This window comes from Gavialis gangeticus, unplaced genomic scaffold (genome assembly GCF_001723915.1).
Source record: "Gavialis gangeticus isolate Ggan-Ray unplaced genomic scaffold, GavGan_comp1, whole genome shotgun sequence".
Taxonomy (NCBI): domain Eukaryota; kingdom Metazoa; phylum Chordata; order Crocodylia; family Gavialidae; genus Gavialis; species Gavialis gangeticus.
The window spans coordinates 69,935,661-69,954,317 of record NW_017729004.1 but is presented as its reverse complement, the minus strand read 5'-3'; the positions used below and the strand labels follow the sequence as shown (position 1 = coordinate 69,954,317).

Here is an 18,657-nt window from a genome sequence, read left to right as displayed (position 1 = left end):
ACCTTCCCTGGAAATCTTCAAGAGGAGACTGGATGGGCACCTGGCTGGGGTCTTATGACCCCTCCCACCTCCAGTGCTCCTTCCTGCCCATGGCAGGGGGTTGGACTAGATGATCTGTCTAGGTCCCTTCTGACTCACTGATTCTATGATTGTATTCTCATAGGCTCTTCAGTCAGCCAAAAGATGGTTAATGTACTGTAGGTTAATTGTACGTCTGCATACCGCGATTGAAAGTAGACAGAACAAGCTAGGCGCTCAAATACCACTCATAGCCAAAGTTGGGTTGTGTATCACTGTAAGGGCTTTTCAAAAATCCAGAGTGAAACCCTGGCCTACTGATATCAGTGGCAAAAATCCCATTGACTTCAAGGGCTAAGATTTCAGTCACAGCTTTCAATTTAATATGAGCCATGCTAAAATAAGCAATTGCCATATCAAATTTAAGAATTAGCCTGGATTAAGTTACCTTTGTTGAACAACTCACAATTGAGAAACAGAAGAAAAAGCTTTACATGACAGTTTCTTACCTGTGGAAATATGAATCCGTCAATTCCCTTTTTTTTCTATCAATAACTGCAGTTCATTTTCTCTTCTGAAAACTGGAGATTTTTGCCTATTACACTGAAGAAAGATGCTCATTCTGATGTATTTAGAAAACAATGGTTTAAGCTGTTATTTTTCAGCTGTTAAAAATGAAGCCTCTTTTTACTCACACTCCACTGAAAATTTCTGATTTTCATTGATATGCATATCTTTGCTGCATCAGCAGATGGCGCTATCTACTTAATGAAATCAATTTATTTAGAGCAATTTCACTCAATCTTCTCCTGTACCTTTCTCTTTTTAAGCTCAAATCTTCCAAAAGTGTAAGATGACATGAGCAATCAACTAGAGTCTGAACAGAAGCCACTAAGAAACAGGAGAAGAAAATCAGTTTAACAAGATAAAAGGCACGTAACCCTTGTGAAAGATATGTTCAAATATAAAAGGTATTTGAAGTCATGGAAATATTTCAAAGTTTTAGATAGAGTATTTCATAGTGTCCTTTATACCAGTGTAGTGCAACTATAGCTGCATGCTATTTTCATGTATATAATACATAAATATACCTAACTAAATATTTATATAAAGTATTATCCTGTGGTAACAAATAATACTAAATGGATGGATCAAATACAAGCTTTTCTACTGTGAATAAAAATTATTGAATGAGGGGAGGTTTCAATATCCAAAAGCAGAAACCAAGATTTTTCTTTTCATTTTAATCCAATGTGGTTTCTCTTCCTTCTAGAAGTAGTTCACATATATAATACTTCTGTCACATGGTCAGTGGAAGATATCTGGTATTATGAAGGCAAACCTAAGATAAAACAACATTTGGTATATCATAAGGGATTTTTTACTCAGAAATTTTGGGGAACTATGTCTTCGTACAAGTGAAATAACTGAGATGGTGCAAGAAGAAAAAAGTTATATAAGCTGACAGTCCCTTGCAAGGTGCTTTTATACATGAAGTTAATGCAGGAATTGTTGAGAAAGAGCCTGTGTTATGCAAAAGATCAGACTATATGATCATGGTGGTCCTCTGTAACCTTAAAATCCCTGAATGTGGAGCCCCTCTACATGTGCAAGTAAAGGGACAATGGGATCTAACGCACAATCCACACTTTCATGGCTTCTGCCAGGCCACACATACGTGGCAGGAGGTGTGATTGTGGGCTCTAACATTAGATCCCATAACACCTCATTGCCAGCGCAAGGGGAGCCCTGCACCAGCAAAAAGCAAGCTCCTGTGGCTGGGGGCGACTCAGTTGATGGGCTCAGCTGTGGGGGTGCTCCATGTACCTGTATATCTGGGGGACACAGCTACTGTGATCTCCCAGCCTTAGGGTTTTACATACCCCCAGGGCTGGGAGATCATAGGCTCACCCAGCTGTGTCCTGGCACCAGAAGGCACACTGCCAGGACTCAGAGTTGGCAGCTGCTGAGGCTACGTCCCCTCAGCTTGGGGACTCCCAGCCCCAGCTGGGAATGGTGTACCTCTGCGGCTAGGAGCCTTGCAGAGGAGGCCCTGCTAAAAATGTAATTAAAGTTTGATGGCACTCAGCTATAAAGTTAATACACATTTTGAGGTCTAACTTTATAGCTGGCTTTTATGGTGTGATAGCTACTTTGCATGTGTAGCTGATCTCAAGGTAATTGCACAAATAACCAGTCAATTGTGTGATACTTCTAATGTGTAGAGGGGTCCTGGAAAAGAACATAGTCATAGCCCAGATTGGGAGTCAAGATATCCTGGGTTCCCATTCTAGCATTGTCACTGACTCACTTTGTGGGCCTGAGCAAGTCCCTTCCATTTTCTACCTCACTGTCCCAGTCAATACAATAGGGATACAAGCACCTACCAAGTCCTGTGCCAGAGGTTCTCTGAATCTTAATTCAGGTAATGTCCCATCAGGGTTTTGAATGGGTGACCCTCCATATACACATTAACTTACTTTATTTTCTCTTTGTACAAAACATATTTTTTAAATTTTAAAGAAGTTTCAGACTTAGCAAGTGATACGCGTCTAAACTTTCACATGAGCGTTACTTGTGAATATTTTACAGTTGTTAGGGTGGCCAGAATCTGGAACTAGGGAAGTGGTCCTCGCCCCTAACTTGCGCAAATTCAAAAAGAGGTTAGATGATCTATCTGGGGTCTTGTGAACCCAGCATTCACTCCTGCCTGTGGCAGGGTGTCAGGCTAGATGATCTGATCAAGTCCCTCCTGACCCTAGCTACTATGAAACTTGCATGGTGTACAACAGTACTTCTATTCCACCTGTCTCATCTTTCTAATGGTCTACCCTATGCATGCTCCATATTCTGACTTTTTGCAACCTTGTCCTACTTACTAGGGGTGCACTGATAGAGATATTTGGGGCCAATACTGCTAGCCAATTTTTAAAGAAGAATATCAGCTGATACCGATCTGATTTCAGATACAGCTGTGTGTAGTTCGTAAGTCTGTTGTGGTGAAAGTGGAGGGGGAGGGAAGGGGCATGGGGGGCCAGATCAATGGCCCCTGCAGTGAGAGAGGGAGTGGGGCTGGGGTAAGCACTGACCAGCCAGGGTGGGCACAGGATGGAGTTGCGGCTCATCTGGGGGGTGTAGGAAGGGGGGGTGGCTCCTGATGCTGCTCCCGCTGCTAGTCCAGAAGGGCACAGGGAGGCAGGGGGGCATGTGCCCCCAGATCTGCACTGGGCGGGCTGGGCGGGCTGGGCAGGCTGCAGCTCTGTGCTTGGGGTTGGCAGTGGTGGCACTGGGAGGGGGCTCTGTCCTGCACCTGCCCTGCTCCAGCTGGGCAGTGCCTACCCCAGCCCCACTCCCTCCCTCACCATGGGAGGGTGTTGATCTGGCCCCCCATGCCCCACCACCTGCATGCAGCTCTCCACACTGCCAGGCTGTGCTCCTCACTGCCTGCATGCTGTGCTGTAGCTGCACATACCCATGGGCATTTATCAGTCAAATTATCAGCCTCATCAGGCTGATTTCTGATACAGTCAATTTTCTTTATATTGGTGCCAATCCGATATTGGACTGATGCATCAGAGCACCTGTACTACTTGCCCCCTGTAATTAATTTATTCCTATGCCTGTTGTTTTCAGAGCAGTGTATCTACAGCATTTGTATAATTATAGACAAGGTTTGCCAATTACTTCCTCTTCTTGTTTCCAGGTTCCTCTGGGATTTGTTGTCCACAGTCACAACAAACAGTAAGTTTCAGTAAGCTTATCAGCAGGGCAGTTCTGTACCCTTCCTCCCTGGGCCCAGACCCAGCCCGGGTTTGCCTGAGGAACGGGTATTCCCTGCTTCCCTACCCCTTCCCCTGCCCCCCAAAATGCTGGAGCAGGCAGCATAGCCCAGCACAGAGCTGGAAAGCATGCTGGGATGCTGTGGGACTGATTTAACTTGAACCAAAAAGGGGTCTGGGACAGAAGTTTCATAAACCAGTTTTACCCAAAGCAGTTAAGTATGATACTACATTCAATCAGGTTTATCTTATACCAGTTTCAGCTATTTTGAGTCTGGCTTTCTAATAAGTTAGTACTGGTAATGGGCTTAAAAGAAGGCTCCCACAGAAGCTAAAAAAAGTGAGTTGACATTTCTCTCTGAGAAGAACAATGATAGAAAACAAGTACGAAGTAAGAATTGTCCTCCACAGTGCCCAGCAAACCATAATAGAAGGAATACCTCTCCTATTTTGAAAACACTTAACACCAAAATATCCTCCAGCTAAATGATCCCATTCATGTATCTGCTGAGAAACCTGGGAGAGTACAGTGGAGAGACAACCCTCTTTCATCTGTATCCCACAATCTTTATAGGAGAAAATGGTATCTAATTCATGCTCATAAGAGGAGATGGGGAACCAGCACTGGGCAGCAACAAATGGGAAGAAGGAAGAACAGCAACTCTTCACATAAATAGGAATAATCAAAGGAAAAATCATGGTCTACACTGTACAATTTATTGTTGCATCGTGATCCCAGATGAGTTAATAAAAGTTGTGGCCTAATTAATTCATATACCTTGCATCTTGTTCTTTTCTTTGCATGGCTCTGACAAGTCCCTTCAGGATCTTTTGAGAGCACAGAGTTTTCATGATGTGTTATAGCTTAAGGCTTAAATAAAAAGTAAGGATTTGTACAAATGCAAGTTCCATTTACAGGTCTACCAAGAATGTTTGTGCCTTTGGGCAAGTTGTGTACCCTCCCTAGGCACCTGTTTCTTAATCTTAAAAAAGAAGATAGCTGTACTTGCTTCAGAGGTACTGAGATTCTGAATTCATTAATTTTTAAATAATGCTTCAAGACTATAGATCATAAAGTGCTTTTGAAATGAAAATATTATTTTAAATGAACAGTGTTCCCAATTTCAGTTGTGCCTGCAACTTGAAACTGGACAAATCCTTGGGACGAAGATAAGCAAAAGCCAAAGGTGAAGAAGCTTGGCTAGTATTTCCATACTCCCGACTAATGCATCCTTCTGTAGGATATATAAAAATAGTTTCTACTAATTAGGAGTGCACAAGAAATAGGTATGACTGGACATGTCTACACGTGCACAGTTACTGTGTTTACTGCACAGTAACTGAAAGTTACTGCAAAGCATGGGCACGTGTCTACACGTGCACACCCGTATACTGCACAGTAACTGTGGTGACTTATGCCAAGCTGGGTATAAATTGCTACCTGTAGCAAATTTATGCACACTTAATTACTGCACAGTAAGGCATGTGTAGACTCCTTACTACACAGTAACACTGTGTGTGCTCTGACTTGGGAGTAAACTTTACTCCCAAGTCAGAGCACACACAGCATTACTATACAATACATGCAGATGCTGGTCTAAAAGCCACTTATTGCATTACTGCAGTTACTGCACAGTAAATGCACATATAGACACACCCACTTTGTAGGCTTTCAGGAAGGGGCACAGAAGATAACTCACTGGGCACCCATCCAGTTAGATAAGAGGCCTTGCATTTAACCCATCTTCAATTTTAACAACCTACCTGCCTATACTACTACATCTTGATTTCCAGTACAATGAAAAGAACCAGCAAGGTAGGTATCTTGTTTCAGGCATTTGCCCCAACACATGATGTGTGAAAACATGGGAGGTAAGAAAAACTGAGTCTTTGTATGATTTTGTGTTTACAATTCCTACATCAAGGATAACTGGCTGAACATTAATGGCAGCTTTTGTGGTAGTGGTTATTTACACTAACAGGTAAATAAGCATTAAAAAAGTAAATGGCTGATTTCAATTTTCTAACCAACACATCTTTTATTTGTGGTCCATCTACCAAGGGAGTCAAAATATTTTACATTTAAATTCAAGCAGATTTGAAATGCACAGGTTTACTCATTTCATTATAAATATTAAGGCTGCCTTTTGCACTGAAAATATGACAAACATTTTCACAATGTTTCAGTGAAAAATAGTCTTTGCACTGAAATAGTAAATACAGAGAATGAGTACTTGACGATGCCAACCAGCAAAGCAAACATTTTATTGTTATCAGATTTTATTTTTCAGTTGAGCTTGATTACATGAGGAAACCATCATGTGATAGCTGTAATCTCTTAATGAGTTTGGGTATCTATAGGCTACAAACAGCAGTGAACCAAACAGCAAAGTTAAGAGCTGGATGCAAAACTTCAAATGATGGAAAAGAGAAGGAAAAAAAATCAGTTTAAATTAACGCATTAAAGATCTCAACAGAATAAAATAAATCCATACAGAGAAAGAAGCCAGTGGTAAGGACTGCTTCTGATGTATTTTGTCGTCTATGCAAAAGCTGTAACAAAGGACAGGAATGACCAAAGCAATGTGTTTTGTATTCAAGGACAGTGAAGCACTTTTCATGTGTTGCCAAGCTGGATCAGAATTATAAGCATGTAAAGATACAGAAACTTTTTAGATATTTCAACTTAAAGAAGCAGTCAGCAGGTATTTTACACAATGTTCTTTAAAACAGTGTTATATTTTCCTAAATTAAAAAAAAACGTTGCTTTCATTCATTAATTGCATTCCTGTACACAAAGTAACTCTTGTATCTTTCTATTAGCTTTATACCTAATCTCCAAGCACCAGTGAACTCAGACATTCATCAGGAACAATAGCACATACAGTTCCAGCTTTCATTGGTGGTTTCTTTTTTCACTGGGACATAAGCCAAACTCAAACTATTTGGGGGGAAAAGTAACAGACACACACAAACCACTGTTTACTTTGAGTCCTAATACAAAGACACCTGATACAAGCCAAGATGGAGAGAAATCTGAGTATTCAGTGTACAAGCCTAAGAACCCACAAGAGTAAAATGTTGGAGGGAGGAAAGAAGGGGGGGAAATAAAAACCACAAGCTTGGTTTCTGATTAACTGGTTCCTATCATTTGTGCAGGTGAATGTGCTCTTGTTAATACACACACAACTGGGCAGGTCAGGTATTCTTGTATAAATCACACCCATTTTTAACTAGACACTTCCAGAAGGAGGAACTTTCATCAAGAGAACTGATCAGCCAAAAGGTGAGCAAAAGTTTTTAGTGTTTAAAAAGTTTGCTAACAAAGTACTTTAAGTGTAGTGATGGGGAAGGAGAGAGAAAAAAGAAAGAGTTTGGAGAATAACTAAAAAAATGTCTCTTCTAAGGGAGTGTCATGTGGAGAGGTAGCTGATTTCAATGGTATTTGCTATCATGCACTGTTTAACCTAGCTTATTGGCACTGGATCTCATAATATCCCAAATTCCCAAAACTGTATACAGTTAAACTGTATCCAGTAATAACACTGCCAGTGATCTCTCCCCCCACAAAAAAACCTTCATGGGTTTTCTTTATGACGATAAAGATTAAGTGCAAGGGGAATATTTCTATAGTCCTTGAAATAAAACAATTCTGAAACTGGAAAGAATCTTACTGATTTTTGAAAAGTTCCTCATTTATCTTGAAGGAAGTTGGAAATGTGTATATTTCTGAAGTCAAATTTAAGAATGTTTCCCAAAGCCATAGGCATTAATGTTTCTATAGGTGTTCATAAAAGGTAAAACAAAATGTAAGTGGTAGGTTTAATTCCAGAGCCTTACAGAGAATTTGAGGTGGATTTCTCATTCCCAAAAATGTCTCAGCCTCTGAATTAAAGCAGTGTTTCTAGTCCCTCTTTATGAAATGGGAGGCCCCACATTACTCCACACACAACATCAGTGCATTTTGGTAAATTAAGGAGCACCACTAATGAGTATCAAAAGGGGTTCTTGTCCGGACGTAGATTGAGGCAAAAATAGCTTTTGCATCCAACTCTGAGGAGGGGCTATGTTAAACAAAGTGGATACCCAAGCCCCTTCAAAAAAAATAAAGGACCAGGTGTGGAGGGAAGGGGGACAATACTCTGGTGGCTTAATTGATAATTTTAGAGGCCGGGGAACTGTCTTTAGAAATATGGTATCTCTAGGAGAGAGAATAACTTTCAAGGAATGCTTCTTAGTTTTAAGGAGCCATCATTCTTATCTTCACTTGGAATAATATCTGTTTCCTGTATTGATATTGTCAGGTATATATAATAACCTTTGATGAAAATTATCTGGTAGAACTAGAGTTGGTTGCAGTAATATTTGTGGTGCTAGAGACAGTTTATGGACAGCTGTCGTACTAAAAGTACTCAAAATTGATGATCTGGAAGGGTGATCGGTTACTCTTCTACTGGTGCTCAGTCATAGCCTGCTGTGACAAAATTCCAAGACAGCTGTAACCACTATGCTCCTATTTGGGGGCTTTTCCACTACTATAATTTTTTTTTAAAAAGCAGCATTACTGTAATTTAAGACCTCTCTCAACACATCTTGTTATAAAAGGCAGGGGTGGGCAAAATGTGGCCCGTGGGCCAGATGTGGCCCACCAAGCCATTCTATCTGGCCTGCTGGGCCCCTAAAAAGTTTAGAAGTTAATATTTATCTGCCCCTGTCATATGGCTCTTGATGACTTGCCAAAACTCAGTAAGCAGCCCTTCACCTGAACTAATTGCCTGCCCCTGTATAGAGCATAAAATACTGCCATTAACATTAGCAATTCTTGTTTTCTGGGAAAAATTTCCTCCTGAAGTTTCTCCAATAATGTCTTATAAATAATAGATTCTACCAGAAGGCAAACTATGTCATTTTATCAAGGGATGGCCAGTATAAATTTGATCAGAAACATGCCTATCAATAAAACATCCACCTGCTTTTTAATTTCAACACAACTTTGTTTTGAAGTTACACACAAACATTGGTCCACCACATTTGCCACATATACATCACAATATCGAATTAGTACATAAAGATCAAATTCAAAATTGACTGGAAATGAAAGTGAAACTACTGTAGTTTTCACTGTTCAGATTACAATAACAATTGTATCCAAAATGCCAGGTGTATTTTTAACTATGTAGTATATGTCAATCTACTTTGGGTAGATCACCTGCATTTTAGCCTGTTCTCACAAAGCAAAACAGATGTTTCCAAAACCAAACTGTCTCTCTAGCTTAGACCGTTAAACTGCTATTAACATTTTAAATTCTTATAGCACCCTGTAAGAAAACATCCCAACTAAACAAATTATTTTGTTTTCCAGTTTGACAGCTGCACTGAAGGGGGCCTTCTTAATAAAAATAATGCTGCACTCAGCACTGGCTTTATCACTCCTGTTAATTGCAGTCTCTTCCAACTTTGCAATGGCAATCAAGAAGGAAAAAAGAGCTCCACAGACGCTGTCAAGAGGTCCTGTAGCTTCACTTTATTTAATTAGCTGCTTAAGCTAGTAAAAAGAGCCAGAAATGTTTTAAATGTTCACATTTTATACATTCAAGTGTTATCAAATTTAAAACTATTTTAAAACTTCATGTTTCAATTCAACTGATCTGTGTGCTTAAATTTACAGATCTGTATGATTTGAGACAAAAATGTATGTTCTTTTTACTGATATTTACTACTTTTAGCTCTATAAACGAAGTAGATCTAAAAACAGGATTCACTTTCCATTTCTTCTTATATAACAAAATAATTTTAAAAGTTCTAATCTGATGTGTAAACCTAGTGAATGGGGTGATGTATAATCACTAATGGCCTAATGTGGGCTGCAGAAAATGCATGACTAATTGTGATATGGAAGCAAGTATTCCCATGTCTTGCAGCCCAAGTTGAGCTTGTAGAGAACCTGGGAGAAAAAAGACAACAGGCTGTTAATGGGTAAACCAGAGCCCATTAACTGTAAAAGAATATATGCTGTGAACTGTGAAAGAATATATGTTGTGAAGAATCTCTATTTCCCCTGCCTTCCTCTTCCGATGGCTTGGGAACCCTGCAGTCTTCAGCTTCCCCTAGCTCCCTTGTATGAAATTATTTCTGCAAAATTATTCTTGCAAAGCATTAGCACAAGGCATACATGCTACATAAGTTCCATGTAGGTCCAATTATCCATAAGTAAGACTTCAATTTTGGCACAGTAATTTTCACTAAATTTCAAAGCAGAAATGTTGGAAGGAAAGGGAGAAGTGTGGGGGGGAGGGGGGAAAAAATAAAACCACAAGTATGCACAGGAACACTACCAAGTAAGCTTGCAACAGTTTAAGAATAACCTAACTAAGTCCCAGGAAATACTAAGTGCATTGCCTTACTGTGCTGCACTGCCCCATGGGAATTCAGGGCGGATGCACACATTCTTTTGAGAGGTTAAAATCCCTGGCTGAACTACATCTGCTATGATTCAGTGTACTTCCCTCAGAGTGGCAGGGTGTGCCAAGGCAGTCACAGAGTTTCTTCAAATACACAGGATCATTACTGCCGAGACAGCTGTAACAGTCTTCTCTTTACCCATGTGGGATCACACCTATGCAGTGAGAAACGAAGTATCTGAAGCTAGAGGTCTGATTAAAATCTATAGCAATTGTATAAGGCTAGGGACAGGAATTATACATAAAACTGGTATAAAAGTGATCAGAAACTGGTTCAAATCTGTAACACAACAGAAGTTCAGAGCACAAACTGCTTTCAAAATGACTGAAACCAGTTTAAGACAAACCTGGGTGGAGGTAGTATCATACCTAACTGATTTAGGTTAAATTGGTTTATTGAACTTCTGTCCCAGATCCTCTCCAGATTCAAGTTAACTCACAGTCCCCCAGCACCCCAGGATGCTCTGCACTCCCCCCACAAACCCCTTCTTGCAGGGTTGGTGGGCTAGCCTTGGCCCAAGCTGTCTGCTCCAGCTGAACAGGGAGGTGTGCTCTAGTGCTCCTCCAGCTTCTGGCCTAGGCCACTGCAGGCATGTGGCTGCTTTTCCAGAATCAAAAGTGAATGTCTGTTCACATGCTTACTGGGGGCAAACTACACAGCTTAAACTAACCAGCAAAGATTGAATTGATTCAGCCTCAGGCATTTTGACTGCCTAGCCTAGAAGCCCGACAGTGGAATAGCATACAGAAAAGGTAACTACATAAAAAGATACCAAGGGCTTCTCAAAACACCAGGAACTGAAAATATAAGGTAGAATCATAAAGTCTTGCAGAAATAATGCACAGCACTTCTTATACACACTTGTATGGGGAGAGGGGGTGGAAACAAAGGAAGATTTATACAAAGAAAAGGGCCATCTGATAGATATTGACTATTTTTTTAAATGTGTAGTTGTCCTTCTTAACAAACCTATAAGTAAGCATCTCATATAAAAGAGAAGCCATTTTTTCTTAGTACAGTAATTTGGAAAATATAGTAACATACAGCTAGTCACAGTTCACCAAACGTCAAGCTTTGAAAATACTGTGAAATTGTAATCATACATCTTGCAGCCCACACAAACTACAACAGGTTGGGCTATTACAGTGATATAGATTGGTAGAAAAAAAAGTAGCCCATACTAGTTCCTTGGAACCATAAGACACCTTCCTACATAGGTCATCAAATCAGACAAAATTCAAATGCTTCTTGGTCAACAGACCAAAATAAAACTGTCAGCCTGAGAGAGAATTCTACATGAGTGAAGGATAAGCCAAGAGAGACACCATATTTAACAGGGTTTGGATTTTTTCTCCTTTAAGTAAATACCAGAATATAACTTGGATTTCAACCAGAAGACCCAAACTTAGTTAAGACTGAATGAAGAAAAACACTGTCTAGCCCAAGCAGCTGTCTTAAGTTGTTGAGGTTGATCAAAATCACTATAGGGAAAAAAGATTTTCAGCTGGTTCCAAACCATTAAATTTTCACTGAGCCCTTGAAACAATGATATTCACAAAGCCTTAGTGAATGGAAAAAGCGTTGAAGAGCTTACACTTTAAGATTTGATAAGATATATGAATCAATTGCACAATACTTTCACCAAAAGCAGAAAATGACCAGATGCAACTAAGTTGGAAGTTGGTTATCTATTTATTTTTGTTTTATAGTAATTCTTAAAAGACTGTTTTTATACAGAAGTAGAACTGCCATGACTCAGGAACACCAAAAATATACAAAAATTTTGGCTTAAAATTCAGAATTTTTTCAAAATACTTTACTTTTCTGGAATTTGAACATTTACGGCTTGTGCTTTCAAAGTCTTCTTTACAATCATGAGGACTAGAATCTATTTTTCTAAGCTACTTCTCTCTGGCTGATTTCAATTTCTTAAAGGAACTTAGGTTATTCTCACAGACTTGCCCTAGATTTTAAAACTGTTAGGCACACCTAGGCCCCTCTACAGATGTATTTGTCAAAGTCACTGAGTTAGATGCCTAGCATGCTCAAGAACTTTGCCCAATCACCCAAGTATCCTTGTAAATGTGGCCTCTGGCCACCGGGGTCATGTGTAGACAAAACGAGGGGCATGTGTGTACGACACTGTAAAGAGGGTTAAATGCTTTTGTACTGTTTTAATGTTGTTGGTGTTTGCATGCATCAGCAGCGTATTGCACATTAATTCCAGCTGCTGTAGCACATTCAGCAGCGTAATGCACCTGAAATGACTTTGGGGCACAGCAAAATAAAACACCTCCGAGGAGTTTTAGTCTGTTGCCTTTCAGCCGCAGAGTGAAGCACTGGGTTCCATGCGGCTCAGGGGCTGTGCAGGCAGTCTGTGCAGGCAGTCTAGCAGCAGCCTGGGAAGACAGACTCCACCAAAGAAAAGAAAAAACAAAAAATGGTGAACATGATCTTCCCCCTCTCTCCCACCCCCGGAGCCTGCCTGCCTCCATGAGCTGTGCAGGGACTCAGTCCTTCCCTTTGCAGCAGTTGCCCCCAGGACTGCCTGAGCTGGGTGCCTGTGGGGAGGTGTGCTGCATGGGGGGGGGCTGCCGCTGCCATGGAGGGAAGCACCAGACCCCACCCCCCCAGCCCAGAGACCACTCCGCCTGCTGGCAACTCTCCCTCCCCTCTCCACTGCCAGAGAGGCAGGTAAGACATGGGTGTACAAGACACGGGCATTTATTTCGCCTTAAATTGAAGCAGCGTTTTTAAAAACCCACCGCTTCAATTCAGGACCCCCATTTCATCTACACACGCCCTGGAGTACTAAGCTTACCTATCTGTAAAATGAGTGCAATATTTAAAATGTGAGCAATTTAATAATGCCATAGGGTTTTGAAATCTTTGGATTAAAAACAAAAGTCCTGTTTTGGCGCAAAGAACTTCCAAAATCCAAAAACAAGACTTTTATGAGGGAAAACTCTGACTCCTGGTTAATTTCTCTGTTATATTCCTAGGCTGGGGAGATGATATCACTTGGGTGCAAACTTACGAAGAAGGGCTTTATCACTCCAAAAAAAGGTAAAGAAGTCTTTGAGAAAAACAGTCTGAAAAAAATAAGATTGATTTGGTAGAACATCAGTACAATGTACTATAAAGAAACAGACCAAGAAACATCTTACTATAGCTAGCTGACAAACCAATCAGTTAACAAACTGTATGTTGATTCTAGAAATAAAAATCACGTTTGCTACCAAAGACACTTCTGAGGGGATATTTAATAGCAGCCTTCAACTACCTAAAGGGTGGTTCCAAAGAGGATGGAGTTCGACTGTTCAGTGGTGGCAGATGAGAACGAGGAGCAATGGTCTCAAACTGCAGCAAGGGAGATTTAGGTTCGATATTAGGAAAAACAATTCTCATAATTGGGGTAGTAAAACACTGGAACAGGCTGCCCAGAGGGGTGGTGGAATCTCCGTCCTTGGAGGTTAAGACCCAGCTAGACAAAGCCTTGGCTGGAATGATCTAGTGGGGGGTGCTTCTGCTTTGAGCAGGGGGCTGGACTAGAAGACCTCCTATGGTCTCTTCCAACCCTAATTTTCTATGATTCTGTGATTTTCAGACATGGCATAATGGCTCTACAGCATCAGCTCCTCTTAGACAAGATGTTGGCATTTATATAATATTTGTTTGTTACAACACAGCAGCCATAACTAGTGAAATAATAAATACATAAGTGATAAATGTCCATTATTAGAAAACAATCAAATATTTTTCAGGATAGCTGTATTTCTGACAACGTTCTATCACTCTGAATTTTATCTTAATGGCTTCTCAACACCTACATTTGGCTTATGGCATTAAATATATGCACGCTCTCTCATTGTTCTTAATTAAGGTGTTCTTTAAATGATCACTCTGATTCAGCTGGAAACATAATTAAGGATTCCTGTATAACTTGCAACCACACTTGCATCCACATCCCTTCACTGCACTCACTTCTGTCTATAGCAAGTTGGCACATTCCTTTCCTGACTTAACAACTTTATTGTAAAAGAAAGGACAGCTAATATGATTTATATCCTGAAAACAAGCTGGAGTTTCTACTGTGCAACTAATGGCCACAGTGGCCAACGCACGTAATAGTACAGGCAACTGAAAGATCCATAAAAAAAATAAAATTAAAAAAAAAAATCACAATTTCTGTGTGTTGATATTTTGGCATTTCATTAACACTCTTCATGTCTGGAAAATTTCAACCAGTTCAATAACTGATCAAAAGAAACCAAGTTTTTCAATAACACATTAAGTTTCCATTTTAAAAATTAAAATTTGTAAGGAACACGGTAGAAAAAGTGGGGAAAAAATCATGGAAGTTTGACTAGTGCTCCTTAATAAGTGCATGCAGGCCAAAGCCTATAGACTGAATTCCACTGAGGAAGTGGAGGGCCATCTTTGTTTTCTCCGTAACCTCATACTAAATGGGACTAAAATTATAATTCTCTGCTATCTCCATATTTAAAACTGCTTATTTTAAATGCATCTTCCCCCTACTTTTTCCTTCAAGTTTTTTTTGAGGGAGTCACATGATGCTTAGAAGTATCTTCAGTTCTTCCTAATACCTCAGTCCAGTTACAAGTATGATGTAATGCAAGATGCAGTATTTGCATACTCTGATGTTTTAACAAAATTTGAGGCACTTGAATACTCATGAGATGATCTAATTAAAGCTTTTTTATTATTATTGTCATCAAAGTAACAAGCCGCTCATGGTCATTCATCATTTGGAGGACTGTCAATACTGTCAAGGTAATTTCAATTCTCAGACTATTAAATTAATGTCAAGGTAGGGTATGTACAAGCATTTACCACATCCAGTTTAGGTTTAGTTGGCTTACTTTAAGCTGGGATCAGTGTGCAGCCATTCACCATTGCTTAGAGCAGCATGAGCAGCCCAAGGTAAGTAACTTGGGGTGGTAGGAAGGGCTGGAGGAATTGGTGGGGCTAGATGGTCTGGGGGAGAGTAAAAAATAGCCCAGTCCAGGCTCAGGGGTAGGAACACTGCAGCCCTTAGTTTTGGGTGATTTAAGCCCTGAAAATGCCTTCACAACTGAGCATTTAGATTGACCTAACCTTAATTACATTTGTATGCACTATAGATACTGGCATATCTGAACATGTTTGAATGTATCTGCCAATATCTATAGCCTAACATAGCTATTCCACTGTAGTTAGCTGTGATAATGAATTGCTCTCTCAGATGTGTTCTTCGAGTAATATATTAAGAAAGTAAGTAATAAAAATAGGCTGCTTTAAGAACTAATTACCAGTATTATTATTTTTTTACAAACTCTACAGTGAGCTTTTGCAACAAACAAGACAAATATTTTTCAGCAGTTATGCTGAGGCTGATGAAGCACTAGACAACCTACAGAGAGATGCATAAATTTACTCCTGACTCATTGAACAGATTTAATATTGTTCAGGCCTCCTAAACAGGTAACCAGAGAAGGAAACTAGGGCATGACTGCTGAAACTGATTTAGAAGAAGAATTTACCATGAATAATGAACTTTTGTCAGACTGTGACATGATACCCACTGAAATGAAAGGCTTCATAAATAACAGAAGCAAGCTTCCATTTTTGTAGCTGGAAGACTGTGCCTACATTAAACAAAAACAAAAAGTAGCAATAGACCTATGCACGGTCTCCTCAGGAAGAGACAGCAAATCATGAACAAAATGATCAGCCTCATGTACAATAATGTTTCCATAAGGAAGGAAGAACAGTGACTAAAAGCAGCTGTTAAACTACACACAAGGCAAGAGTTTGTAGGTGATGTTTTTTATTGGACCAACTGCATGGTTGGGATAGCTTTAGACAAGGTTTGTAAGGTATCATGGTACCCTTCCTCCAGTCTCCTCAGGTACCCAAAAGCTTGTCTAAATATATCCCAGCATGCAGTTGGTCCATTAAAGATATCACCCACACAAAAAACTTCTGCTTTTTGCACATTGCCTCAACCCTCATACCTACAGCATCACTTCAACACTGTTAAATTATCACATTTTCTTCCAGCACTCAAGGCAGCTTTTGCTGAAAGTGACGAGATACAAGAAATGGCTCAAAATAACTTCATTATGCTGAACCTCATGGTATGAATGATCTTTTATGCTTTGCATATTTCAAGCAGCTTTCTTATATTTTTTGCCTACTTTGGCTTCATATGCTGACATAATTTTTTACTCACAGATGCTACCTGTACAAAGTGCCCTGGAATATTTTAATAACTTACTTTTAATTTTCCTGCCAGCATGAAACCACAGATAAGAACTTGTCACCTGATGGACAATATGTACCTCGAATCATGTTTGTGGGTACGTGCAATAGATATTTGCTTCTTGAAAATGAAACCTCATTATTGTGTTATAAAAGGAAATTCCTCTCACAGGTATCAGCTTACACTGGCATCTACATATGCAGCTGTTAAAAGTGCACTAATACAGAGTTACTGCACAGTAAGGCATCTACACGTATGTTATTGTGCAGTAACTAATCAGGCGTAAATTTGATACCTGCATCATGCAGGTATCAAATTCATGGCCAGGTCAGTGGAAGTCACCATAGTTATTGTGCAGTATGGGCATGCATATGTAGACATGTGCCTGTACTGCACAGTAATTTTTGGTTACTGCACAGTAACCTAAATTACTTCACAGTAAGTGTGCCTGTGTAGACATGCCCACAGTGGCCTAATTTCAGATAGATGGTGCCCCCACACATACCACTGTAGCTTAGTGATTATATCACCCTCCTAAGAGGGAGGCCGTGGATTTGAAGCACACCCACTCTGCCACATCCTGGAGTGACCTAACCACTTGTTTATTTCATAAAAGATGGATTAGCAGCCCCACTTTCTCCTACTGTGTGAAAGCAACTGTGGTTGCTGTGCTTTGTGTTGGACTTAATGTTCAAGACATGCATTGGTCAGGTTCAGAACATACATATCAGGTTAGCAGCTCTGAAGACTAAAGCAGAACTGTGATCTTCTATCTAGCTTTTAATGGAGCTAGCCACCTTAGCCTCCAGCTAGATGGGAGTAGGATGCCTCTGCTCAAACCAGGGTGCTTCCACACACTCGTGGAAGTCCAAATCTAGAGACCTAAGGAAGTGTCAGGACCAAAGGTGTCAGCACTTAATGGTTTCTGATGCTGCAAGAAAAGGGGATTTATGGATCACTTTGAGACTTAGACACCAAAATACTACCTAACCCCCATTTTAGGCTCCTAAGGTGCCTTTCTGGATCTTGATATTAGGCCTGGGTTCTCAAAGGTATTGAGGTGTCTAGTTCCTATGGATCTACTGGAAGTTACATACCTCAGTCCCTTTGAGGATCTGGACCTTAACGTCTGTGCTTCCATCTTTATATCTAACCCCTGCAGGGGTTGAGATGAAATACATTCAAGACTGCCAGGTACTTAGATTATAGTATCATAGTAGCTAGAGTCAGGAGGGACCTGAACAGATCATCTAGCCTGACTTCCTGCCACAGGCAGGAATGAATGCTGGGTTCACAAGTCCCAGTACTGGACACAGTACTCCAATTGTGGCCTGCCCAATGTCACATACGGAGGGAGTATCGCCTCTCTAGACCAGCTTGAGATGCATCTTTGGATGCATGACAAGGTATGACTGGCTTTGCTGGGTGCAGTCTGGCATTGGCGGCTCATGTTCATCCTGGAGTCAATAATGACTCCAAGATCCCTTTCCGCCTCTGTGCTTTCAAGAGGGAAACTCCCCAGCCTGTACGTATGCTGTGGATTCCTTCTCCCAAGGTGCAGCACCCTGCATTTATTTACATTGAACCCCATCCTATTCTTGTCTGCCCACTTTTGTAGTCTGTCTAAATCTAGTTGCAGCCTCTCTCTCCCTTCAACTGTGCCCACCTCGCCCCACATCTTAATGTCATCAGCAAACTTGACAATCTTTCAACCCCCTCGTGCTTTCAACCCCCTCGTCCAAGTCGCTGATGAAGATGTTAAACAGTGCGGGCCCGAGGACCAGGCCCTGGGAGACCCCACTGCCCACATCTCACCAGGTTGAGTACAACCCATCCACCACTACTCTCTGAGTGTGCCCCATCAGCCAGTTTTTTCCCCATCCAACTGTGTAGGCATCAATGCCATAGTCGCTTAATTTATTAATGCGAATGAAGTAAGAGAGAGTGCCAAAGGCCTTCTTGAAGTCTAAAAATACTACGTCCACAGTGACACCATCATCCAAGGATTTAGTTACCTGGCGATAAAAGGCAATCAGGTTGGTCAGGCAGGACCTGCCTTTGATGAACCCATGCTGATTGCCCCTGAGCATGATCTCCCCTGCTGGCCCCCCACAGATAATTCTCTCCAAGATT

At 40.6% G+C, this 18,657-nt stretch overlaps 1 protein-coding gene across 2 annotated transcripts in view; it reads left to right on the top strand.

The window, feature by feature from the left end:
* Positions 1 to 5,464: 5,464 nt before the first annotated feature.
* The window catches only part of AGR3 (anterior gradient 3, protein disulphide isomerase family member), a 25,764-nt gene continuing 12,571 nt past the window's right edge, over positions 5,465 to 18,657 (top strand). The window contains exons 1-8 of one of the 2 annotated variants that reach the window (XM_019508522.1): positions 5,465 to 5,613; positions 6,159 to 6,309; positions 6,957 to 7,083; positions 9,160 to 9,305; positions 13,262 to 13,325; positions 15,001 to 15,053; positions 16,323 to 16,399; positions 16,558 to 16,621. In XM_019508522.1, coding sequence (XP_019364067.1) covers positions 9,200 to 9,305; positions 13,262 to 13,325; positions 15,001 to 15,053; positions 16,323 to 16,399; positions 16,558 to 16,621 — 364 coding nt within the window. In that variant the 5' untranslated portion in view covers positions 5,465 to 5,613; positions 6,159 to 6,309; positions 6,957 to 7,083; positions 9,160 to 9,199. Of the gene's footprint in view, positions 5,614 to 6,158; positions 6,310 to 6,792; positions 6,871 to 6,956; positions 7,084 to 9,159; positions 9,306 to 13,261; positions 13,326 to 15,000; positions 15,054 to 16,322; positions 16,400 to 16,557; positions 16,622 to 18,657 lie in introns of those variants that run through there. The other variant, XM_019508524.1, reaches the window with a different exon arrangement.